Below are 25,650 nucleotides of genomic sequence, written 5' to 3' on the forward strand. Positions count from 1 at the left end.
GTTGGGCTGTTTTCCAGGGTGGCTGATAAAAGGTCTTCCTGCGACTTGGCCAAAGCAGCCGATAGGGCTGAATTGTGCCCTTTCACCCAGGTGTAAATACTTAAGACAGGCACCATTACAGATTACAAGTGTTGCCCTGTAACTTTGGGAGTTACATAATGCACAGATAAGGTTTACTTCAATGTATTAGCATTCATGGTGTTGGAAATCAGTTAGCAGCTGAACTTTGGAAATCCTAAATGTCAGAGCTATTGGGTTGTATCCAGTGAAGCTGTCCTCATAGTACAAAGGTTTCCACTTGTGCAACGGGTCGTCCTCTCCCTACATGCACCTTCATTCTCCCCTGAAATCTCTGGAGGTGGGGTGGGCAAGGGATTTTTTTTTTTTAAAAAAACCTTAATAGCCCAATGAGAACTGAGCATGATGATTGGATTGGGGAGCGAGGCAACAGAGAAGGGTGGGGAGACTGGCCAGCCAGGTATTTGCTGGACTACAACTCCCATTATCCATGACCATGCTGACTGAGGCTGTGTGGAGCCTGTGTGTGGAGAAGTTAGCATGGCTAGGGGTTGATACTTTTCAATATATCTGCTCAGTTCTTAGACTGTACCTGCCCAGACTGGATGGCAGAATTTATATGCATACTCATGTAGTGGCTCCTTCATGTCGCTGCTGTAATGTGCATTTTGCCCTTATATCTTGCATGTCAGTACTGCCACTGTCCTGCATGCTGTGATCTTGAGGATTCTCTGAAGCCCTGTGGCCAGATTCGACTAAGCTGTTGCTCAAGCACAGGGGTCAGCAACCTTTTTCAGCCATGGGCTGGTCCACCGTCCCTCAGACCATGTGGTGGGCCGGACTATATTTTGAAAAAAATATATGAACGAATTCCTATGCCGCACAAATAACCCAGAGATGCGTTTTAAATAAAAGCGTGCATTCTACTCATGTAAAAACACCAGGCAAGCCCCACAAATAACCCAGAGATGCATTTTAAATAAAAGGACACATTCTACTCATGTAAAAACATGCTGATTCCCAGACCGTCCGCGGGCCGGATTGAGAAGGCGATTGAGCCACATCCAGCCCCCAGGCCTTGGATTGCCTACCCCTGCTCTAGCAGAAGGCAATGCAACAAAGTCCCACTAGCACAACAGGACTTCCTCCCCTCCATTCTCTCCCCTGTGCCCTCCCCAGATCTCTTTGGGAGGACCCCTAGAGCAGTGTGTGAGGGGGAGGTTGTTCTTTATGGCAAGGATAAATGCTTACGCAGATAGAACAGTTGCCTTAGCACAGGCATGGCCAAACTTGGCCCTCCAGATGTTTTGGGACTACAACATCTGGAGGGCCAAGTTTGGCCATGCTTGCCTTAGTATAACATTGAATTCCACCCTTGCATCACAATGTATGAATTACTTTGTAGATGGCAAAGAGAACTTTCTATTTAGCTGTCTAGATACATGTTAGGTTGTAGTTTGTTTGTTTTAAAAAACCAGTATTTTTGTGGGTAAAGGGCATGCCTTCCAATACTATTCCCTGTAAGTTGCCACATTTATAACCAGGAGAAGTATCAGTTCCACAACTTCACCATGCCGGCATTTTCCCCTTCGCCTTTTGTCCAGGGTTGCTGGTCTTTCTGTTGTGGTTATCCACTTGTTGAACGTCCCTGAGTGCTAACTTGGTGTCATAGCCTTAAATTGTGATGTGGGTATACACAGATACGTTTTTAGGCACGCTTCCCTTTCATCGCCCCCCATTTATTTTGGACCCCAGTCTCTCCCCCCCCCCCAAAAAAATCACAACAACCTGAAGTAACGGGCATGGGCAGATCCCGTGAAACCACATCATCACCCAAAATATGTCTGGTTTGCAGCTACAGAGTGCCCCATTTATTCAGGTCTCCTGGAGAAGATGCACAAAGGTCACTGGTGGTGATAATGGGATAAGATTTCTGGTTATGCATATGCAAAGGAGACTCAGACCCATGGTGCAGTCTTTAATCACCTGCCCAGCAGCATGTTTAGATTTCGGTGTGACAGAGACCATCCCTCTTGTCAATCACAGCTGTCCAGGGATAGAGGCGAACAGTCACCAATTAAAAAGTTCAGGTTCTGGTTTATCCCCTAGGTCTCTAGCTTGGCTGTGTCATTCTGTCAAAGGCATCTGTCTCCAGGGGCTTAGCATCAATCACAACATTGTCTTCTCCGTTAGCCTCTATGCATTCCTCCACCGCCTTCAGGATGATCTGTAGCCTCCTGTCCAGTGCCAAAAGGTGGGGTTCTGTAAGTACAGGTGCTAGGCGGTCCTCAAGCAAGGATTCCCGCATGATGTCGCTGAGTTTGTAGGCTGGTTGCGCCAAGAGCTGTAGCCGTAATAACGTAGTCGTCTTTATTCTGAAAGAGGACGGGGGAAAACAAGGTTCATTATGCAAAAGCAAAATTCTACCTCCCTCCCTCAGAGACTCCTGAAAGTTGGATGGACTTAAATATGCATTGCTGCGACCTATGTTCAGTTATAAATAATAGCAACGCGGTGGCTTAAGCTTTCTGGGAAGTCTTTCCTCCCATCTCCAGATGTTTGGAAGCTGGTTGTGGATACTCAGCAGTGAAGTTGCAAGGGTAAAATGTGCTTTGGGGATACAGTGGTGCCCCGCAAGATGAATGCCTCGCAAGACGGAAAACTCGCTAGATGAAAGAGTTTTCCGTTTTGGAGGTGCTTCGCAAAACGAATTTCCTATGGGCTTGCTTCGCAAGACGATAATGTCTTGCGAGTTCCTGCGGGTTTTTTTCCCTCCCCCCCCCTTTTCTAAGCCGATAAGCCGCTAATAGCGCTAATCCGTCAATGGGCTTGCTTTGCAAGACGAAAAAACCGCTAGACGAAGAGACTCGCGGAACGGATTCTTTTCGTCTTGCGAGGCACCACTGTATAGGGAAGGGCTGTGGCTCTGTTGTGAAGCACATGCTTTTATTATTACTGTTCATTTCATATACCACTTAATGCCAAAATAGGCTTCTAAGCAGTTTACATAGTATGAATGTCAAGTTACACATGCAGAGGTGCCTGGACTGGAGAAAGTTTCCGATTCACTTCCTCCCATCCTCCATGATGTCAAGTAGTAGGGCTGCAAAAGATAACCCAGCTGTCCATCACGTGGCTACCACAATCTCTTGTACTTGGGAACTATAGCACAAGGGGCATTGCCAGCTCAGTGCTCAGCGCTTTGGGAAGTGCCGAGCATAGAACTGGCAAAGTGCTACTTTCTCCTGCCCGTCAGCTGATGGCAAGGGATGGGGGGATATAAGCCAACTTCTTGCAAGTATGCACTGCAAAAAGAAGTCCCCCATTCAGCTGGTGCCTGCAACCCCCCCCCCCCAGAGGCATCTTCCTATCCTGTTTTAGCTGCAGTTTCAAAGGGAACACTTCCCCTCTTGAAGCAAGGTCATGAGCTGGTGAGGGAGCTCACATTATGTACCCTGCCCCATTCCTGACATAACATAACGTGGTTTGGGAGAAACAGTCACACAATTGGGACACCTGATGGGACTGCAGATGAGATGTTTTCCAACCTTGTTTTTAGTAGATTCTGCATGTACATTTGCCAAACCTTACAGCCAGAAATCTAAAAACCAGACTTTGGATATAGATAGCTGTCATTTGGGATTCAACTAAGCTGTAATGTGTGCAGAATGAGGTCCGTTTGTGCAATGGGGCTGTTCCCTACCCCCTTCTGTGTACCCCTGTATCCCTAAATCTGCACTGGAGGCTTTGAGAAAATTCCATAAAAGTTTTGGGGGCATATCAGAGAGAATAATAATAATAAATTTTTATTTATACCCCGCCCTTCCTAGTTCAAAAACCAGGCTCAGCGCGCCTAACAAATTTAAAACACTTTAAAACACTTAATTATAAATGCAGCATAAAATACGGTATAAAAACATGAATAACAATAAAATTCAAAAATCAATCAGATAATTCTCAGGGCTAGCTGGCTGAATTGGTCCTACTTGGGCCAGCGAGGAGGCCAGGGGAGAATTTGCTGTGGGGTCTCAGAGTGGGTGATCTTCATAAAAAGGGGAGGGGAAGGGAAGGGAAATAAAAGATCAGGCTGAATTCAAATTAAAGGCCAGGCGGAATAGCTCTGTCTTACAGGCCCAACGGAAGGAGGTTAAATCCTGAAGGGCCCTAGTCTCATGTGACAGAGCATTCCACCAGGTCGGAGCCATCACTGAAAAAGCCCTGGCCCTGGTGGAGGATAGTCTGACTTCCTTAGGGCCCGGGACCTCTTGTTGTCTTGTTGTTCAAGTGGACCTGGTTCCCTACATGCATTAATCCATTTACAGCACTGCATTGGGTTCCACCCTTTGAGTGAGCCCAGTGGAGCCATAAACTATCGTATTTTTCATCCCATAGGACGCACCTAGTTTTTTGGGGGGGAAATAAAGGGGAAAAAAATTCCCTTTATTTCCCCCCCAAAAAACCAGGTCAGGAACAGCGGTATGGCGGCGCTCCCCCTCCCCGCTGTCCCCCGAGCTTGTGGGGCTGGCTCTGGGGAGAAGTGCCCTTCTCCCCAGCGCCAGCCTCCAAACCAGGTCGAGGAACAGTGGGATGGCGGCGCTGCGCCTCCCCGCTGTCCCCCGAGCTTGTGGGGCTGGCCGATGTCTGCCCAGCTCGCGGGGCGCTCTGCTTCAGGGCGCCCCACGCGCCGGTCGGCAGGCTGCTATCCGCAGCGTAGGGAGCCCTGCGGGAACTCCCGCAGGCTCCCCAGGCTTGCTGATAGCTTCCTGAAGCTTGGAGAGCGAGAGGGGTCGGTGCGCACCGACCCCTCTCGCTCTCCAAGCTTCAGCGAAAGCCTGTATTCGCCCCATAGGACGCACACACATTTCCCCTTCATTTTTGAAGGGGAAAAAGTGCGCCCTATAGGGCGAAAAATACGGTACTTTTTTGGGGGGGGGGCCATACCACCTTATTCAAAGAATCAAACTTAGGCGCAAGCACTTCTTTTGGTTTATAGCAGAAGCTGGTTGTCCATGGTGCTAGTTGGTTGGTCTGTATGGGAATCACAAGCCGCTCTTCTTCAATCTGAATTGACATGAGTTTTTTCAAAAAAAGTTTTTTTAAGAAAAGAGGAACTGAACAAATGTTTAATGTAAAGGGACCCCGGACTATTAGGTCCAGTCGTGGCCAACTCTGGGGTTGCGGCGCTCATCTCGCTTTATTGGCCAAGGGAGCCGGTGTACAGCTTCCGGGTCATGTGGCCAGCATGACTAAGCCGCTTCTGGCAAACCAGAGCAGCGCACGGAAACGCTGTTTACCTTCCTGCTGGAGTGGTACCTATTTATCTACTTGCACTTGACATGCTTTCAAACTGCTAGGTGGGCAGGAGCAGGGACTGAGCAACGGAAGCTCACCCCGTCACGGGGATTCGAACTGCCGACTTTGTGATCGGCAAGACCTAGGCTCTGTGGTTTAACCCACAGCGCCACCCGCGTCCCGAACAAATGTTTAAAAATAGCTAAATGAGACAAGTGCCTTTAAAAACCAACCATCATCACCTGCCCACTGGTTGAGGAAAGAAGGGTTTCTGTTCTGAACTGATAGCTAGAAGAAGGTGAGTAGTTCTAACCCTGCAATAGCCATACCTGCAACTAACTTTTGCAGGTCAATGCATCTGTGCACACCTGAGGGTGGGTGTGTTCTTTGGTAATGCAAAAACTGAGGTAGGCAAAAACCCTTCCATATCAGTGAAATTTGCATTGCTGATTCTCTATTCTGTTCAAACAGGGATAAAATAAATGGCTGGATGCTATACCAGTGCTTGATGTTGCTGCAGGCTGCCTGCATTTAAAAGTCAGAAGTTTGTGGCTGAGAGGATGAGATTAGTTCAGGAAAGGTGTGTGAGCAGGAGCCAATTTAAATCACACAGACTTGGAGTTCAGTGCAAGGATTTATTGGCAACCCTATAATTATAAGCCAGGAGGCTTGTAAGGTGTGAATAATGGCTTTTGAAAGTCAACCTGGAGGCTCAATATAACCATACGGGATGATGCCACTGACATCCGGGCGCACAGAAATACACAGGGGGGAGTATGGTGAAAATAGTTAAGATGTGGTAGGGCAAAGGAACACGGGAGGATGAATAACCCTTGACACAGCTTTTTAAAGGCCTAGCTTTTGATTTATATGAATTCATAAAGCAGTAGCCTGAAGAGGATTCAGGCAGTAAAATTTATGATCAGCCCCCTAATGGCTGGAGGGGGACACAAATGTAATTGATGGCGTTCGGGTTCTTTCAGTCCCTTTAGAAGACAATAAAATCTAGTGTTCTTGGCAGGGATCAAAAGAAATGTCTCAATTTCCTTCAGCTATGACAAATGGCATGTTTGATGGGGAAATGGGTGGGCACTCCGTTACACATCCAAATGCTGAAGTCTGCATGCAACTGGGACTTCATTCTGAGTGATGGACAGACTCGGTCTAGTGTGCTTTAGAAATAATTCAGGGGAAGTGAATTATGTTGTCAAATGTTGGGCGGCGGGGAATGACCTGAACTCCAAAACCAGCAGGAGATGGGGTGATCTCCCAGCCCCACAGGAGCTCCTGGGAGACTTTTCAGCTAGTCCTCCCCATTTTCTCAAGTTTCTATGGCACAGGGCAATGTGGAGATGCTGGGAAATGCTATGGCAGTGCTTTGGGTCCTAGCTATATGAGCGTTGTTTGTGAAAGTGCCCAGGGACACTGGGAGCCATGGGAAAGCACCATTCCCATGACTTCCATCATTCCCATTTCCAGTTCCCAAGAGTACTATACACCATTCTTTCCTAACTTGCAATTTGAAGGAGCTTTTGCAGACCGACACAGAAATGGACCTGTGAGAAGTGGTGCAGTGATGTCTCTCACTCCATTGCCATCAGGTGAAAGAAGTGTTCGCCTGCTTGTTATGGCCCAGGGAGCTGCAATTGAGCCTCTCACTTTAATCCAAAATAACTTGGGAATGACACTTACATGCAACACTGTTCGAGTGGAGCCAGGATGGAGATCTCATCATGGGAATGCTTCCCAAAACTATGGAAACAAACAAAATGTAAAAGGTGTGGCCCAAACCACCCGACACTTCAGAGACTGGAATGCTTAAAGTACAGTGATTAGGGACACGAGGCAGAAAATTTCCCAGTGCTCTTATTTTTCCATGGAGAAAAATCCACAAGTTGTAACACGGAATGGATGCCAATTGCAAATGCTGCAGAATTAAGCAAATTTAGCAGTTGCAATGCGTTTAATGTTGTCTACTAAATACAAGAAAAATAAACATGCTAAGTTAAATCACACACCAAGGCATCTGAAAAATTTCCAATTTAACCTGAGCTTTTTGATGCAAATCAAGTTGATGGGATATAGCAATGGGAAGGGGAGGGGGTTAATAGTGTCAGTTGGGGGGGGGTTTGTACCTGCTTTCAAAAGAAATTCAATGATGATGATGATGATGATGATGATGTATTATTTATATGCCACCCATCTGACTGGGTTGCCCCAGCTCCCAACAAAAAAAGCCATAAAAACACCACACCATAGGCAGTAAAAACGTCCCTGAACAACAGCCTTCAGATGTCATATGAAATGGGAAATCATACTATAAATCTTAAATTGAAAGCACAGGAGGCCAAAGGTTACTTATATATGGATATATTTACCTGAATCTTCTTCATTTATGGGAAAATCCATAACTGAGGATTTACCACACGACTTGTGACATTACCTGTTGCATTAGGCCGCAAGCCAAAGCAAATATTTGCATTTCAAATGCCTTAGGAATATAAACAGCACAGTATTTATTTTCAAATTAGTTTATTTGCTTCCAGGGCTAAATAAATAAATGTTTGTAGCAGCCGGTCAGTTTTGTGGCTTCTGACCCTCTCAGATTTTCATGTAGTGTGGGTTAGATGCACTATGAGAACATTTGCCGTAGAGTATTAATGGCTACTCTGCAGAAGATTTTTTGTTGGATGAAAAACTCTCATGCTCTCCAGCCAGCATAGCTACTTATGGGAGATGATGGGAGTTGTAGTCCCATCTTCATCTGGAGGGCACCAGATTGGGGGAAGCTGGTGGTCCACAGATAAATGTGCCCCTTTTGCTGTTTATTTATTGCTATTTGTATATTTTAACTATCCCAAAATACAGACGTGCCTTCACACAGGCCAGATTGGATGTGATGCCCTCTGCCGTACTTGAGGGCAGATACCAAAAGATTCCAATTGAGAAACGACTCTGCCCATGTGGAGATGGCAATCTGGAAACAGTGGCTGATGTTCTCCTGTCCTGCCCCCTTTATAAAGATCTGAGGAATGAGATCATCACCCCATTCTTACTTACCATCCCAGGCCGCCCATCTGCGGCCACATTGTTCTTTCTTTTATCAGATCAAAATGATCAGACAACAGCAAAGGTTGCTAGGTTTATCAAGGGTGCAGTGAGATTAAGGGCCACTATCTGAACAATAATCTTGGTCAACTGATTGTTCTTTTTACCCATTGTTGTCTTTTTCATTGCATATATTGCTTGTTTTATGTTGCTATGGCCGTTGGCTAATGCGAATAAAGTTTATCTATCTTGCTATTTGTGTGTTTTGTCAAGGTTATATAATGACAATGGCACAAAAGTGTGCCTAGGTAGTCCTCATGTGCCATTGTTCTGTGTACCTTCATGAATGAGGTAGAATTCCTGCTGGGGATTCAGTAAGAACCTGCCATGATTGTTCAACAGAATTCACTGAGCATCTGCAGAATCTTCCAATACAAGTCTCTTGCTCATCCTCCTCCTACAATTCCCAGAATCCTGAGATGGTGGCGACGACTGTTACATCCGTGTTTAAGCCATCACAGGCCTTAGTTCAAGACTCTGCCTGGTCACATGGTTTCCAAGAGGGGTTCCACAGAATTTATATCCCAAGACCCACAGAGTAACTTCTTGAGTCTTGTTCCTGAGACCCAGGACGGACTATTCCTCCCCACAGAACCAGCTCTTTCCCCCTTTAGGTCCCAGATGCAATTTGTGGGGTTCCTTACCCTCTTGCATTGTCCAAATGGAGCAAAAAGCCATCATCTCCAAACTTTGTGAACATCTCATAATGATGACGGTCCATGTTGCCTTTCAAAACAGAGAAGGAAAAGCATTTGGTACTTCCAGAGTACTAACCCAATCCAACTGCTTGAGATCTCATGCAAGACACATTATCTGATATCAATGTATTAATAGCAGCTTTGAAACTAAACAGGAAACAGCGAGCAAGACACAAAAATGGCTTTTATCTGGATCAAATGGCTGCTTATAAGATAGGCTTGTGATATCTACTTGTTCCAAAGTTCTGCAAGGATGTATGATGGGATACGGCAGGAAAATAACCCCACTGAGTTACTTTTGAAGGAGTGGGATGCCCTGATAGGAGCAGACAGACATAAATAACATGGTTTGGAAATGCCTACACCATGTCAGATGGCGGGATAGTAATGAATGACAGTGTAACTGCATTGGCTAAGGGAGGAGAGGAAATACTTGATGTTAGTTATGAACACTTGGACACGCTTAGAGTTTCCCCCGTTTTAGACTTGTTTTCTTCTAACAGATCCATCACCATTCTATTTTATTAGGACTGACCTAGAACTCTCAGAGGGCAGGCTTGATGCATCCAGCTGTTAAGCACTTTAAAACCCTGTTGATCAATGGATGAGCGTTTGGCATGTGCTTCAACTCCCCCACTGAAATCAATGGAGCTTAGGAGTGCTGCTCACCTTTGCTTGCATTGAGCCAGAAATCTGCAGAGAGACAGGCCACTTTGAAGGGGAATGCTATAGGGAAAGTATTTGTCGCAGCAATTCAAAAGTGAGGGGAGCTTACTCGTGTCATCCCTTTAGGAGCTAAGCCTGAAAAATAGTGGCTTGCCATGGCTTTCCAGTGGGACCATTGCACTAGGAGCTAAACCAGGAGGGCTTTAACCTCTTGCTTCTGCCATGGCCCCAAACTGGAACAGGAGGGATTCAAGCCTGATACTGTCATTGCAAAGAAGATTCCTATTTGTTTGGTTCCTGCAGCTAAAGGAAAGATCGGGCCAAGGCGAAGGAGGCAGCAGCAGTAGAAAAAGGATGTGATGTGTCATTTTGGACTCACAGCTGTCCATGGAGGCACAGATCAATTCTGTGTCCAGGGCAGCTGTTTACCAGCTCCATCTGGTACGCAGGCTGAGACCCTACCTGCCACCTGGTGGACTGTCTCACCAGAGTGGTACATGCTCTAGTTATCCCCCGCTTGGACTATTGCAATGTGCTATACATGGGGCTACCTTTGAAGGTGGCCCGGAAACTACAACTAATCCAGAATGCGACAGCTAGATGGGTGACTGGAAGTGGCCACCGAGTCCATATAACACTGGTCCTGAACCAGTACATTTCCGAGCACAATTCAAAGTGTTGGTGCTGGCCTTTAAAGCCCTAAGCAGTATACCTGAAAGAGTCTCTCCACCCCCATCGTTCAGCCTGGACACTGAGGTCCAGCTCCAAGGGCTTTCTGGTGGTTCCCTCACTGCGAGAAGTGAGGTTACAAGGAACCAGGCAGAGGGCCTTCTTGGTGGTGGCACCAGCCCTGTGGAAAGCCCTCCCATCAGATGTCAAGGAAATAAACAACTATCTGACTTTTAGAAGACATATGAAGGCAACTCTGTATCAGGAATTTTTTTATATCTAACGTTTTACAATTTTTTATATGTTGTAAGCCGCCCACAGTAGCTGGGGAAACCGAGCCAGATGGGTGGGGTATAAATATATTTTATTATTATTATTATTATTATTATTATTATTATTATTATTATTATTATTCTTATTCCATTTCTGCTTTATAAGCCTTTAGCAAACTAGATGCATACAGTGAAGAGATTTCACCCCTCCCATTGCAAGAATCTGCTCATTTTCCAGAGAGGAGGGGGCGGATTGTGCTTGCTACTTATTCCGCTCCAGCCTCACTTCAAAGGGGGAGACTGAGTGTTATCTCTGTGTAGATAAGGTCACTGCAGAAAGCAGCTGTAACACTCAGTGCAGTCCAGCGTCTTCATTTGTGTATAGTTTGTATAGTACAGTAGCTGTAGTGAATAAAAGAAGATATTCTTCAGCGCTGTCATCCGAGTGATTTATGCTCTGCTATACTCTGCTGTGCACTGCTGTCTTCTGGAAGTGAGTTCGGTGCTCACAGCTCTGAGTTGTGAGTCCACAGCACTTAGACCTGTTCCTGCAGAAAAGGGTCTCTGGAAGTGCTACCCCAGCTCGCCTGGCCCAGTCGGGGCTGAAGTGGTTGAGCCCAGTTGGTGGCACTGGCTCAAAGGCGAAGCTGACATACAGGTCACTGGTGTTTTAAAACTTTTGCATAACGGCTAGAAACAAGCTGATCTCAGAGCAGAAAACATGCTACCAGTGCTGCCAAACTATTTACAAGCCTTCTGGTTTCAACATAGCAAGCGACATTTGCAACATCTGCGACTGTGTGTCAGATCCATGAGATTAATTATTACTTTGCTGTTTCCCACTTACCTATTAAGAAGTCAAATATTGCCATGTCGATGATATTGAGTAGCCGAGTGCCACTGCTGTAAGGATAAATCTCCTTCACTGTGTTGCAGTAGAGTGGATTCACTTCCCATCTGCGAGAAACGCCAAAGGAAGGGGTTGAATGCTAGCACAACTATGCTGGGAGTTCCTCTCTGTTTTCTGAAATAGTTGAAAACTAGTCCTGCATTTATTACACTGGCTTTTTAGTAAGGATATACAACACCAGGTTTCCCCAATCTGGTGTCCTCCAGATGTTGCGGTGTAACAATTTCTGGAGGGCACCAAGTTGGGGCTGATGGGAGTTGTGGCCAAACACCATCCGTTGGGGAAACCTGGTCTGTGCTGCTTTTGAGCAGGTAGCTACTTTTCTAGAAGGGTTGTCAATCTCTTCTGTGTGGGAATGAGTTTGCCAATGATACTTCTGGTGGCATCAGATCTCGGCCTGTTTTGTTCTGGCAGTGGTAGGTAAAAGGAACAACATACCCATGCTTTTCTGAAATGATATTAACAAACCAAAGTTAGGGATATGGGTGGAGCCCAAGTGCTCTATCGATGGAAAAAAGCTTATGCTTCTTGCACCAAAGAACAGTGGTGATTCTCAACCAGGCACTTGTTCTGAGATAGAACAGGTCTTCTGTGCCTCTTCTCTAAACATTCAGTAAAGTCATTCTCAGGCATGTTCTAGAGTGAAAGGTAAAGGTCCTGACCATTAGGTCCAGTCGCGGATGACTCTGGGGTTGCAGCGCCCATCTCGCTTTATTGGCCAAGGGAGCTGGTGTACATGTGGCCAGCATGACTAAGCCACTTCTGGCGAACCAGAGCAGCACACGGAAACACCATTTACCTTCCCGCCGGAGCCTACTTATCTACTTGCACTTTAACATGCTTTCGAACTGCTAGGTTGGCAGGAGCAGGGACCGAGCAACAGGAGCTCACCCCGTCGCGGGGATTCGAACCACCAACCTTCTGATTGGCAAGCCCTAGGCTCAGTGGTTTAGACCACAGCGCCACCGGCGTCTTGAGTGAAACAGCAATACAATAGTTTGGTGAAGCAAGCTGAACATGCTTAGGACGACACCCTTAGTTTAATCTTCGTAAAATAGAAATACTTCCGACGTCTGAAGGACTGCTAAGCCCAACAAATACTGCAAAATATGCAGTCAGTTTCAAGTGCTATATACGGTAAATAAGAATACGAGTTAAGCGCAGGCCAAGAGAGAGATTCATTTACCCACTTACTCCTCTTTTCCAGCAAAGGTGTAGGATCGTATCCATGGGTTTGGGATGGAGATTCTTGGTGCCAGGTTGAGAGATGGTAGGAAAACAGAGAGGGATCCTTCCAGAAGGTGAGGATTCCCACACACGGCATATTCTGTCTTGCACATATAAGGGCATTTGGCAAAGAAACAGACATTGCTGGCTGCAGAGAAAGCAGAATCTGTGAGTGAGAGGGCTAATGCAGCGCTGCACAGTTTTAAGAATCTGGGGGACCTTGGTGAAAACATGAGATCAGTTATTTTCTCATATTAAAGCGATATGTCATTAAGATCACAGGAGAAATAACATCTTAAGTTACATACGAGGCATCATTTTGAACCCATCTTTATTTATACACTTCATAAATCACAATGGTTTGTGGAGTGGCTTGTGATTTTTTGAACATTTGGGATAGGCAGTAGCAGCATGGTCCCCTATCACTGACAAGGCTAGATGCCAGGAAGCAGAGCAAAACAGAGCAAACATTTCTCTTCAAATCGTATAAATCATTTGCCTTTTATTAAGGAAGCAGAGCAAGCATCGCTAGGCCACACTCTTCCTGATGGAGGAGTACAATGGCCACTTCAAATGTGACAAATGTCCTGGGCAAAAACTAGTCTTTAAAAGAAAAATTGCTTTTATCACAAGTGCTGATCTTGTTTGTACTGTTTTTGCTGCATGTACGCTCTCTGGAAAACTATGGCCAGCTCATCCATTTTTTCCAAACAAACAAATATGCCAGAGCTTCCTAGCACATGGTATCCACAGCATGAGATACAAGGGCAATTATCATGTCACACACACTGTGTGGTTTGCACCGTGCATGTTTTTTCCTATGTAGAAGAGATATCTGTGTCATGTTTGAAGCAGCTCTTAAAACCACAGCTTCTGGAAAGCTGTTGTTTTCCTCTTCTGCAGATAGCGCAGGTGAAACTTACCTGGCGAAACAAAAAAGACACTTTGCAGGATTTCATTTTTGGTGACCTCTAAGATTTCCTTTGTAACATTAATCATTCTCCCAACCACTGGAGGGACGCGGCGGAAATCCAGGATTCTGCAGTGGGGAGAAGGGAGGCAACAGCTAGGAAAGTACAGTCGTACCTTGGAAGTCGAATGGAATCCGTTCCAGAAGTCCAAAACATTCAGAAACCAAAGCACGGCTTCCGATTGACTGCAAGAAGCTCCTGCAGCCAATCGGAAGCTGTGGAAGCCCCGTTGGATGTTTGGCTTCCAAAAATAGTTTGCAAACCAGAACAGTCACTTCTGGGCTTGCGGCGTTTGGGAGCTAAAACGTTCAGGAACTAAGCTGTTCGAAAACCAAGGTACAACTGTATTTCTTAGAGTAAACAGAAGTAGCATTAATCCATAGCAGGGGGAGTTGTTCATCCCATTGTAAAACTGAGCACACTTCCCCAGACCAGATCTGGCCAGCTGATCCAATATATTTAGTATGATCTTGAGTAGGAATCCAGCCAAATGGGTCTGCCTGCTACGATGGCATTATCTGTAGTTTACTGTGTGTGAAGAAGAATGTGCCAATTCTGTTTCCTGCAGAGCATTCTTTTAAAGTTCCCTGCATTCCTCAACGTGGTTTATATATTACATTACTTTTATTGCATTTAGTGAAGCACTGGCTATTCTCCCAACTAGATTATTTTGAATAATGACAGCCAGCTGAGAATTGTGAAGCTAGATTTTACATTGTGGGCTTACATTGCATTGTCCATTAAGTCCAGGCAAGATTAAATTGTGCGCTAAGTGCCCCACATAACAGAACCTCAGCAAAGCTGGAATGTGATCTGGTTTAATGACTGAAGGGATTGACCGAGGAAAAGGCTGAGCCCGCTTTGCGCCCAACACCCGGTTTCTAAAAATTTCCTGCCAATAAAGAAAAGGACAACTCTTTCCTTTTTACAAGATAAGGGAACAATTTTAAGCCTCAGGACAATTTAGAATAATCATAGTAAATAAATGACAGATGGTACAAGGCCAAAACACTCATTTCACTGCCAAGATTTCAGGGTGAAAAAGAAAAAGGAAGCTTTGCCCTCCTTTGTAGGGAGGCACTCAGCTGACTGATAAAAATGTATGATTCATAGGTTCAGTTCTTCTTAAATCGGACCTCAACTTTCATCCCTTTTGTATGATGAATTTCTGCAACAGAAGTTGAGGGCAGAAATGTGACTTGAGGTGAAATATCCCCAAATAAGCCATTTCCTTTGCAGCTCATGGTTTTTATTTGTAGCTTGATGGCAGAGAGCATGCCTTGCGGGCAGAAGATCTCCCACTTTAATTCCAGGGCAGGGATTGGAAGTGTTATGTACTGAAGTTCTCACCCTGGGCCAGCAGGGGGATACTGTAGATAGTTATGCAAATAAGGGATCGAAAGTGACGTTCAGTGATTGGATAGTTACAGAAAATGGTTACTGTTGCGTTCTAGTGGAGCTCTATATAAGCAGGCTGGCTGAAGCCTTCAGTTCAGTTCTGTCCTGGCCTGTGAATAAACAAGAGCTGTTTGAAGAATCGCTGTGTCGTCTGATATGTTCACCCACAACCTAACAGGAAGGAGACCCTTTTGAAACCTTGGAGAGCTGCTGTCCTTCAGTGTAGAGCCTATAGACAAGGCTGATTTGGATGGATCAGTCGTCTGGCTTGGCATAAAAACACTTCCTGCGTTCCAAGTATCCAGAGAATAGGTGCAACATGACTGGGACAACCAGTGGCTCAGGAGAGGGAAGACCCCTCTGCCTTTAATAGTTGAATAAATGAGGGGTGGTTTCCCCCCTCCTGCTGAAATTCTACATACCTATTGAAAGAAGAACAGTCATGTCTTCCTTTGCATCAGATTACTTAAAAAAAAAAAATAATGGGGGGGGGATGTTCCCAAATGCTTAGTAAAACAAAGCTTTGATAATGCAGCTCAAAGAGCAAACAACTGCAAAGCATCAAGTCCTGTGCTGTTAAGTGGAGGAAAATATTCACTGCTGTTGTTAATATTTAAGTCACTAGGGAGCCTTGATCATCACAGGTCTTAAGGGAAAGTCCATTGGTCAGTGGTAGAGCATCTGCTCTGAATGTAGAAAGCCCCAGGTTCAAACTACAGTATCGTCAGGTAGGGCTGAGGAAAAATAGCCCTTCCTGAAACATTGGAGAGCCTCTGCCAGTCAGTGTAGACAATCCTGAGCTAGAGGAACCAATGGGCTGACTTAGTACAGGGGAGTGCTTCCCAAAGTTGGGTCTTCAGCTGTTTTTGGACTACAATTCCCATCATCTTTGATGGGATGCTAGCTAGGGATGATGGGAGTTGTAGTCCAAAAACAGCTGGAGACCCAAATTTGGGAAACACTGGTATAAGGCAATTTCCTATGCCTCCAAATTGCACATTATATTTTGAGAGTCACTGGTGTGTGTTTGTGTGTGTAGCCAGTCAACTTAAGCAGCTCCATGAAGATTTTCTTCATTCTTCAAACCCCGTTAGTGGCCCATCATCCAAAAACATGTCCTCTCTCTGTGTCTTGGCACATCTCCCACATGCTCATGCTCCACTGTGTATTATCTACAAATATGCAGACCAGCTGCAGCCTCACTTGTTGTGGCACCATTTTGCTATTGTTGCCATTGGTGCAGAGGCAATTCAGAAAGGCTCTTGACTGATGCTCTGTATGTGCATCCAAGTGGGACATATATTTCTACTGCCTAGGCTCATTCAAACCACCAGAAATTGCAAATGGTGCTGTGTGGGCTTAGTGGTATTTGCTCAGCAGAGCAAAACATTATTGGCTGGTGAGTCAGTAACCACCAGGCAGACTGACTAATACTGGCACAGAAGCCACTTAAAAATGCCCCCAAGTCAGCTGGAACTCGCTTTTTAGCCTGTTGCTTGCTCAACACAAAAACAAAACAAAAGCTTGGCTTGGGTCTCACTGAGGGCTTGGTGAGACACACCGAGCCAAATGCAGCCATATTTTTGCAGCCCGCCAGAGTCTTGACAGGCAACTAAAGCAGGAGATGGATTGAGCCCATAATAGGCTGCCACATACATACATAAGCTGGTGTTTAACATGTGGTGCAAAAACATGTTGTGCAAGCCTGATCTAGCTTTTGGGATGGCCCAGTTACATTTCCTATTAGGAAATGGAAAAGATTCACACTTCAGGAGTGTAAAACCAGGGATGTACGTAATGTCCTGTGGAGCTGGAACGGTTTGGAGTAGGGAGCGATATTTGAAAATAAGGAACATATTGTGACAAGTGCTGGAAAATTCAGACAATTTGCTTCATGCTCCCTGTCTGTGCTGGTGGCAGCTCCTCTGGCCTGCGCGTGTTTTCAGAACATAAGATCAGACCAAATACCTATCTAGTCCAGCATTCTGTTCTCCTAGGTGGGATCCAACTAACTTGTTCCACCAGCTCAAGGATTCTCGCTTGAGCAACACTTTGCGCAACACTTATCTATACAAACTGGCAGCTCTCCAGAGTTTCAGACAGGTGTGTGTGTGTGTGTGTGTGTGTGTGTGTGTGTGTGTTTCTCAGCCCTACCTGGTTATGGTGGCGATTAAACCTGGCACCTTCAGAATGCAATGCAGATGTTCCACCACTGAGCTGCCATAGCCTTTCCTGATGATCCCAGATGCCCATATTTATCCCTGTGGCCACTGAAATGGTTTGCTCCCAAAACAAGAACGCATATACCAGGAAAGGCATACTATGGGCAGCTTGAAACAGACGTCATATACAGTGGTACCTCGGGTTAAGAACTTAATTTGTTCAGGAGGTCTGTTCTTAACCTGAAACTGTTCTTAACCTGAAGCACCACTTTAGCTAATGAGGCCTCCTGCTGCCACTGCACAATTTCTGTTCTTATCCTGAAGCAAAGTTCTTAACCCGAGGTAATATTTCTGCATTAGCGGAGTCTATAACCTGAAGCGTATGTAACCTGAAGCGTATGTAACCAGAGGTACCACTGTATTGTTGAAATCTGAATGCAGATCCCTAAATCCCCTCTCCTAAAGAATCTCTGGGGGACGCGGGTGGTGCTGTGGGTAAATCCTCAGCGCCTAGGACTTGCCGATTGTATGGTCGGCAGTTCGAATCCCCGTGGCGGGGTGAGCTCCTGTCTACGGTCCCAGCTCCTGCCCACCTAGCAGTTCGGAAGCACCCCTAAAAGTGCAAGTAGATAAATAGGTACCGCTTTATAGCGGGAAGGTAACGGTGTTTCCGTGCGCTGCGCTGGTGTCGGCTCGCCAGAGCAGCTTCGTCACGCTGGCCACGTGACCCGGAAGTGTCTCTGGACAGCGCTGGCCCCCGGCCTCTTAAGTGAGATGGGCGCACAACCCTAGAGTCGGATATGACTGGCCTTCGGGCAGGGGTACCTTTACCTTTAAGGAATCTCTTCTTATGACAACACTACCATTCCTTGGGCTTTTGAGCATTCCAGCTCTTGTTTTCTTCTCCCTGAAGTAAGGTTAGGCCCCAAATATATGTCCAAATAAGGGGTGAGCAAGAGCATCAAATTACCTGTCGAGGTGGAAGGCAGCTATTTCTGCATTGTGCCTTTGAAAGTCAACAAAATAGAAAAAGTCTTCTGGAGTCTCCTCATCTCGTTTCTGTCTGAAAGGAAGATAGGGGTCACTAAGAGAAAGGAGATTCCTTCTGCATAACTGTTGACATCCTCCTGAGTGCAAGGAGAGTATTTATGGTACAACTAGAGAAGCAGGACAAATGATTGTCAGAACAGACGACTGTGAAATCATCTCTGTGTTAACGTGTCTCTGTGTTTAGAGTTCTAAAATACAGAAAAATGGTACCTATTACCCCCTTTTTTAAAGGTGAGGGAAGTCTGCACAAGAGGGCTGCAAAAATAATAAGGCCTCCTTCAACCTTAGCTTAACTTTAATTGTGTTCAGTTAATGTTAGTGGGCTGTTGGTGTTTTTTGTTTTAATTTTCTAACTAGTAATCTCTGCTGACTGATTCATCAGGAGCACCTCTATGATAGAATTGACAATTAATATATATATATATATATATATATATATATATATATATATATATATATTATCAGAATATTATTTGCCAAGCAAGTGCTTACAAAACCTGTGGGTGGGTAGCAGGTGCCATCTTAGAAGAGTCATTTTGTACTCTCTCACACGAAGGGAATGCCTCTTCTAAGATGGCTCCTGCTGTGACATAAAGCTGCATCATCTAAAAATGCGAAGCATTTTTTTCAGTCTCTAGAGGGGAAAAATCCAATTGATTTTTTTTAAAAATAAAACAAAATAAAAACCTCATACAAGTAATCAGTTAAGATTTAGTTGCTCAGGTGGCAGCTCTCATTTTTATTTAAATTAAGTAAACATACCTCATTCTCACACTTCCTGTGTGCTTTTCCTCCCTCTTTCTCTCTTTGTTGAGTAAGGCCTTCCAGATGTTATTGGACTCCAACTCCCATCAGCCTCCCCCCAAGGATGGCCAATGGCCAGTGAGGAAGGGAGCTGTGGTCCAGGAACATCTTCCTCACCCTTGTTGTGGAAGAACTGATTCCAGTTACCAACTTGTGCCAGAGTGGAAAGGGAAAGCTAATGTCCTGTTCCCTCAAAGCAAGAATGCTCCAATACACTTCACGTCTTTCTTTCTTTTTGCATTTAATTCCCTGCCCACAACCTTATTCCTTAACTTTGTGCCTTATTAAGAATGGTTGACATCTACTGGTGAAGGTCCTCTGACAGAAGACAATCTGTTAGCAGAACGAGGAGGGAGGGAGGCAATTTTTAGCACTCCCCCTTGCAGCACTTTGTACTGCCCCACCAATCTGTTCTAGATTGAAGCATATTTAAAGGGGGTGTAGGGTACTGCTGGGGGCAGTGGGGAAAATCGGTGAAAGTGGCAGTGTGGTGTAGTGGTTAAGAGCAGTGGACTCGTAATCTGGTGAACCGGGTTTGCGTCTCCGCTCCTCCACATGCAGCTGCTGGGTGACCTTGGGCTAGTCGCACTTCTCTGAAGTCTCTCAGCCCCACTCACCTCACAGAGTGTTTGTTGTGGGGGAGGAAGGGAAAAGGAGATTGTGAGCCACTTTGAGACTCCTCAGGGTAGTGATAAAGCAGGATATCAAATCCAAACTCTTCTTCAAACTCTTCTCCCGTCCCACTAAGGGGTTCCCTTCTGCAGTGGCGTAGCGTGGGGGGTGCAGGGGGGGCCGGCCGCACCGGGCGCAACATCTGGGGGTTAGGGAAATCCACGGGTTAGGGGGCGCAAATCCACGGGTTAGGGGGCGCAAATCCATGGGTTAGGGGGCGCAAATTACTTGCCTTGCCCCGGGTGCTGATAACCCACGCTACGCCACTGCCCTTCTGTAAACAGTCACCACTGAATACCACCCAGGATTTACCATTGCACTTTCCCCTCTGTTCATGGTGCTGTCATCATGATGAAAATGCACACCATACCAAACAAGATAAATAACAGCAACGGCTAGGCAAATGTTTTCAGGTGAACTGAGCTTACCTCATGGGTTTGAACATGGCTTTGCCAAAGTCCTGGAACCGCAGAACAAGTTTCAGGTGCACACCGCTGGGCTTGACAACTGGAAAGTGAAACCGAGATGCTCAGCTCATTGTTCAAACGGACTTTTGAGAAAACGGAAACTCTTTAGTGTTAACCTGGCAAGTTATTCAGGTGGGATTCAACTAAGTTGTTGCCTGGAATGAGCTCCACTCATGCATTGGGGCTTTTCTCCCCTCACTCCTCGCCCCACACCCCCTAAATCTGCCCTAAAACATGCTGAGGGTACATGCGGAGGTAGGGTGTACTGAATTCTTCAACTTTCAAATTCCAAAAATCAGAGTTGTTCAAAAGTTGTTACGTGACTTGGGAATTCAAATTATATTTTGGTTAAATTAATATATTTTAGCTTTGCTTGGTAAGCAAAATGTGTGTAAAATTGCATAGAGATCCTTAAAAAATGATTGCCAAATACTTTTAGTGTTTGTTAGACACACACACTTAACAACAACAACAACAACATCATTATTATGATTATGATCTTTTAGCATTACCTGATATTTTAAGAAGGTAAAATTAAAATCCTTTGGTTTTCCAAATGCAGTTTATATGTTTCTTCATTGAATGTAGACTTATGAAGCTACAAGCAGATTTGAATTCCTCAAATGAATTCCCTAAAATGACACCCCTAATGTGGGGGGCACAGAGAGGAGGGGGAAAAATCCCTTTGCACAAGCAGACCTTGTTCTGCAATGCCTAACCCACTTAGTGCTGTGTTGAATTCAGGAGAACAGCACTCTGTATAACAGGGGGACTTGCTACATATCCAAGACTGAGGTTCCAACTAGTTCCTAGTTAACTGAGGGGGACTACCCCCCCAAGGTTGGGAAATGAGTTTCTTCTTACAGGCTATGCCTGCTTCTTAAAGAGACAAGCCACACACACTACAGGTATGGGTGGGGGTGAGAGGGACTGAAACCAGCGGCTCATTTTGCTCTGCGTTTCTGTTCCAACCCGTTATTAGCATCTAGACTTCGCCTACTACTCCACTAGGAAATGAGGGATGCCTTGCCAGAGCAGGCTGCTGTTCTATGAATATGAAAATTTCAATTTAGGGGCATAACTTTGATTGAAGTGTTCTGGGTCAAAGGCTCTCCATCCAATTTAAGTGGCTCGTTTCCATGTATGCCAAGCTGATTAAAAGAATTCTGGATTACTGACCCAGCTCGGTTTTTGTAATATTGACAACGTAATTAAGATATATTTGCATATAGAGGTGGTTGCCTACAGAGCGTAAGAAAATGCAAAACAAAACCTATAATATCTATGGAATAAGGGAAGGAAGGAAGGAAGCAGCAGCAGCAGCAACAGCAGATCAAAGTTAATTTTAGGGTGGCACAAAACACAAACTAATAATCAATGTAATGGCTTTGTTAATGGCCATGTTAATAGAGAATGCTGTTATTAAAATTTCTCCAATTTTCCTCTCCTCATCCTCATTGGAAATTTTAAAAACAAAGTTGGATGACCAGCTGTCAGGGATTCTTTAGATGAAATTCTTGCATTGTAGAGGGTTGGACTAAATGACCCTTTGGGTCCCAACTCTAAGATTCTATGGTTTTATTATTCCTGTGATTCGTAGAAACTGAGGCACTTGACTTACTTTGTGTGCAGTCACAGGCACCCAGCAATGCTTTCTCATCCTGGCTGTAATCTGGAATGAAAACGAAAAGCCATGAGCTTCAGGCTCACCCAATAGGAATGCTTTTTTTTAGGAGATGCGGTGTGTGATAGAACTCATGTAATTGTCCTAGCAGGGGGTATTAAGGTCTTCTGACACTCTGCACGATGATGATTTTTTGGGGGGATGGGGAGCATATTTGGGGTCTCCTTCAGTCATGACAAGAGCACTACAGTGGTACCTCGGGTTACAGATGCTTCAGATTACAGACTCCGTTAACTCAGAAATAGTACCTCAGGTTAAGAACTTTTCTTCAGAATGAGAACAGAAATTGTGTGGCGGCGGCACAGCAGCAGCAGGAGGCCCCATTAGCTAATGTGGTACCTCAGGTTAAGAACAGTTTCAGGTTAAGAACGGACCTTAAGAACGAATTAAGTTCTTAATCTGAGGTACCACTGTATGGGAAATTTTGGCATGGAGAGGGTGGGGAGTTTTCAGTGGTGGGGAGAGGATAAAATCCACAGCCAGGTTTAGAGGCCCACTCTTGGATGCATTCAAGGTTTAATTGCTAAAACACCAGAGCAGCCCACTATGTCATGTGGCGGAAACTGCTTTTGTAATCAAGAGGGCTTTCGAAAGCAGGTCTTCATATGTGTTTTCTTCTAATGACCTTTCCCTCTATTTTATAGCAAAATGATATTATTAGCTACCAAAAAAATGGAGACCGAAACAATAATAATGGGAGGAAACCAGTATTCAAAGTGCTTCCCTTTCATGGGGACAGTAATGGACATTGTGATAATTAAAGGAAGCTTTTCCAAGGGCAATTAACAAACTACCCCTTTGTTGTCTTTCTATACTTGTGCTCATCGGAAAGCAATAAAATGGACTGAATGTGCAAACGGGAAGTGTTTAATTAAAGACAAAGGGAGCCCCTTAAAGCCCAGGATTTCCCTATCCACATTAGTGGGTAGCTGGCTGCAGTAGCATTTCATTAAGAAAAAAGTAACCCGGCCACTAATCAGGCATGCATTCACCCAAGCTTGCTCTGCGCTTGTAGTTCATGATCTGGTGGAGGTGGCAGTTCAGAAAGGAAGCTTTACCTTTTATTGGGTTTTTTTTTTAAACATATCATTTCCAACAATCATTTAACATAACTTCTTTTCTTATACAATATTTTAGACTTCCGTCAACAACTTCTGAAGATTTTCCGTTCTCTATCGCTTGTTCTGCATTTCTTAATTTCTCTATTACTTTTAATTGTCCTTAACTAATAATTCTCATCGTAGTCTTTCTTGCAATGTTTCAAATAATCCTCCTTACAGAACTTCTTGCAATCCTACTAGCGTAATCTGTTTATTACAGTTTCTTTTCAAATAGTTCAAATATTTACTCCAGTCTTCCAAGAATCTCTGATCCTGCAGGTTTCAAATCCTTCCTATTAATTTATCTAATTCTGCATAGTCCATTAATTTCATTTGCCATTCTTCTTTTGTCGATAATTCTTCTTGCTTCTATTTTTGTGCCAATAATATTCTTGCTGCCACCACTGCATATAAAAACAACTTACAATCCTGTCTTTTAATATCATTCCCACAATGCCAAGTAAAAATGCTTCTGGTTTTTTAATAAATGTATATTTCAATATCTTTTTCATCTCATTATATATCATTTCCCAGAAGTCTTTCACTTTTTTACATTCCCACCACATATGATAGAAAGTTCCTTCCTTTTCTTTACATTTCCAACATTTATTACTTGTTTTATACATTCTAGCTAATTTTACAGGGGTAATATACCACCTATACATCATTTTCGTCACATTTTCTTTCAAAGCATTGCATGCTGTAAATTTTAATCCTTCTCAGAAAGGAAGCTTTACCAGCGCTGATGGTTCCAAAGTTTTGCGTGTCCCGGAGGAGCTGGTCAATCGGAGGGCTAGACCGTGGGTACAAGGCATAGCGGTTGATTCCCAGGTGGAATTGGAGCCAGCTTGCCTCTTGCCTGAGCTGCGTTATTGAGTCCGAGGTGAGGTTGCGCTCCTCTCTGTAAATCTTGTGTCTCCTGATGCACACATGGAAAAGAAGGTGCACACAAAATCAGCCCCTCAGATAAATCACATTCCCACATTCAGGGTTGTATACAATGAAGCCCATAGCCTCTGGTATTTCTCTGATGAAAGCAAGGATGTCCTATTCAATTACAGTGGTATCTCGGGTTACAGATGCTTCAGGTTACAGACTCCGCTAACCCAGAAATAGTACCTCGGGTTAAGAACTTTGCTTCAGGATGAGAACGGAAATCGTGCTGTGGCAGCACGGCGGCAGCAGAAGGCCCCATTAGCTAAAGTGGTACCTCAGGTTAAGAACAGTTTCAGGTTAAGAACGGACCTCCAGAACAAATTAAGTTCTTAACCTGAGGTGCCACTGTACCACTGTACAGTGGTACCTCGGTTTTCGAAAGTAATCCATTCTGGAAGACCATTTCAGTTCCAAAATGACTGAAAACCGAAAACTTGGTATGGAAGCCTCAAAGAGGAAAACTCAGTACGGAAGCTGCGTGGTATGTTTGACTTCTGAGGAAAGTTTGAAAACCGAAGCATTTACTTCTGGGTTTACGGCTTTTGAAAACCAAAATGTTCGAAAATGGAGACGTTCGGAAACCAAGGTGTTGTTGTTGTTGTTGTTGTTGTTATTACCCCACCCATCTGACTGGGTTGCCCCAGCCCCTCTGGGAGGCTTCCAACATATATGAAAACATAATAAAACATTCCCTACACAGGCCTGCCTTCAGATTTCTTCTAAAGGTTGTATAGTTACTTATCTCCTTGGCTTGGGGGTTGCATAACTCCATACCCTCCAGCATTTCTCCAATGAAAACAGGGACGTCCTAAGGAAAAGTGGAAAATTCTGGGATCAAATCAGAAACCGGGATGGCTTCTGTAAATCTGGGACTGTCCCTGGAATATAGGGACACTTGGAGGGTCTGGAAGCCATTGCAGGAACAGAACAACTTCCACCCATGTGATGGTACATTCCTCTCCCTCACTGCACTCTCAAGTCTTATCTGGGGTTTTCCACACTGCTCTGGAGCAGATTTGGGGCAGAGGAGGCAGTTAGGAAGAAGAGAGGGAGGGGAAGTTCTGTTCCACTTGCTTAATGACTGAGTGATTCAAACCTCTATCGGTACAGCGGCCATCATTTGGAAAGCAAGGTGTTGACAAAACTGTTCAAATGAAGGCTGTTGGTGGGGGAGCAGGATTGTGCTGGGTGGTGGGATCTCAGCCTATGTCTTGGGTCTGTAGCAAGCTGGAACAGTTAAAAAACTGCACTGGCCATAGACTGGGCTGCTGCTGCTGCTGCTGCTGCTACCCAGAAGAACCCTCATTGGCTGCCTGGCCCAAGATGGGGTTTTCTACATTTGGGATGCAATTTTAATTGTGATTGATAATTGCTGGCACCATTAACAGCTCCCAGAAGCTTGCACCACCATGCTGAAGGAGATCAAGATCAACAGAGCGAAACTGTACTAATCTCCAAAATATCCCACATTCGCTGTCCCTGCCTGCCTCTCTCTTTGGCCCTTGTAGAAAAATGAACATTCTATATGCTTGCTAGCATTTTTCTT

The 25,650-nt window shown here is 44.8% G+C and overlaps 1 protein-coding gene across 1 annotated transcript in view; it reads right to left on the reverse strand.

Moving 5' to 3' along the window:
- Positions 1 to 1,861: 1,861 nt before the first annotated feature.
- Positions 1,862 to 25,650, reverse strand: part of FAM20A (FAM20A golgi associated secretory pathway pseudokinase) — a 45,954-nt gene continuing 22,165 nt past the window's right edge. Inside the window, exons 2-11 of the mRNA XM_081849764.1 lie at positions 23,906 to 24,087; positions 22,006 to 22,056; positions 20,346 to 20,424; positions 18,362 to 18,454; positions 13,784 to 13,899; positions 12,828 to 13,008; positions 11,571 to 11,680; positions 9,063 to 9,144; positions 7,003 to 7,062; positions 1,862 to 2,393 (exon numbers count right to left, since the gene is read on the reverse strand). Coding sequence (XP_081705890.1) covers positions 2,132 to 2,393; positions 7,003 to 7,062; positions 9,063 to 9,144; positions 11,571 to 11,680; positions 12,828 to 13,008; positions 13,784 to 13,899; positions 18,362 to 18,454; positions 20,346 to 20,424; positions 22,006 to 22,056; positions 23,906 to 24,087 — 1,216 coding nt within the window. The 3' untranslated portion in view covers positions 1,862 to 2,131. The remainder of the gene's footprint in view (positions 2,394 to 7,002; positions 7,063 to 9,062; positions 9,145 to 11,570; positions 11,681 to 12,827; positions 13,009 to 13,783; positions 13,900 to 18,361; positions 18,455 to 20,345; positions 20,425 to 22,005; positions 22,057 to 23,905; positions 24,088 to 25,650) is intronic.

The sequence above is a fragment of the Podarcis erhardii genome, assembly GCF_964252035.2.
Source record: "Podarcis erhardii genome assembly, chromosome: 2".
In the NCBI taxonomy this organism is placed as follows: Eukaryota; Metazoa; Chordata; class Lepidosauria; order Squamata; family Lacertidae; genus Podarcis; species Podarcis erhardii.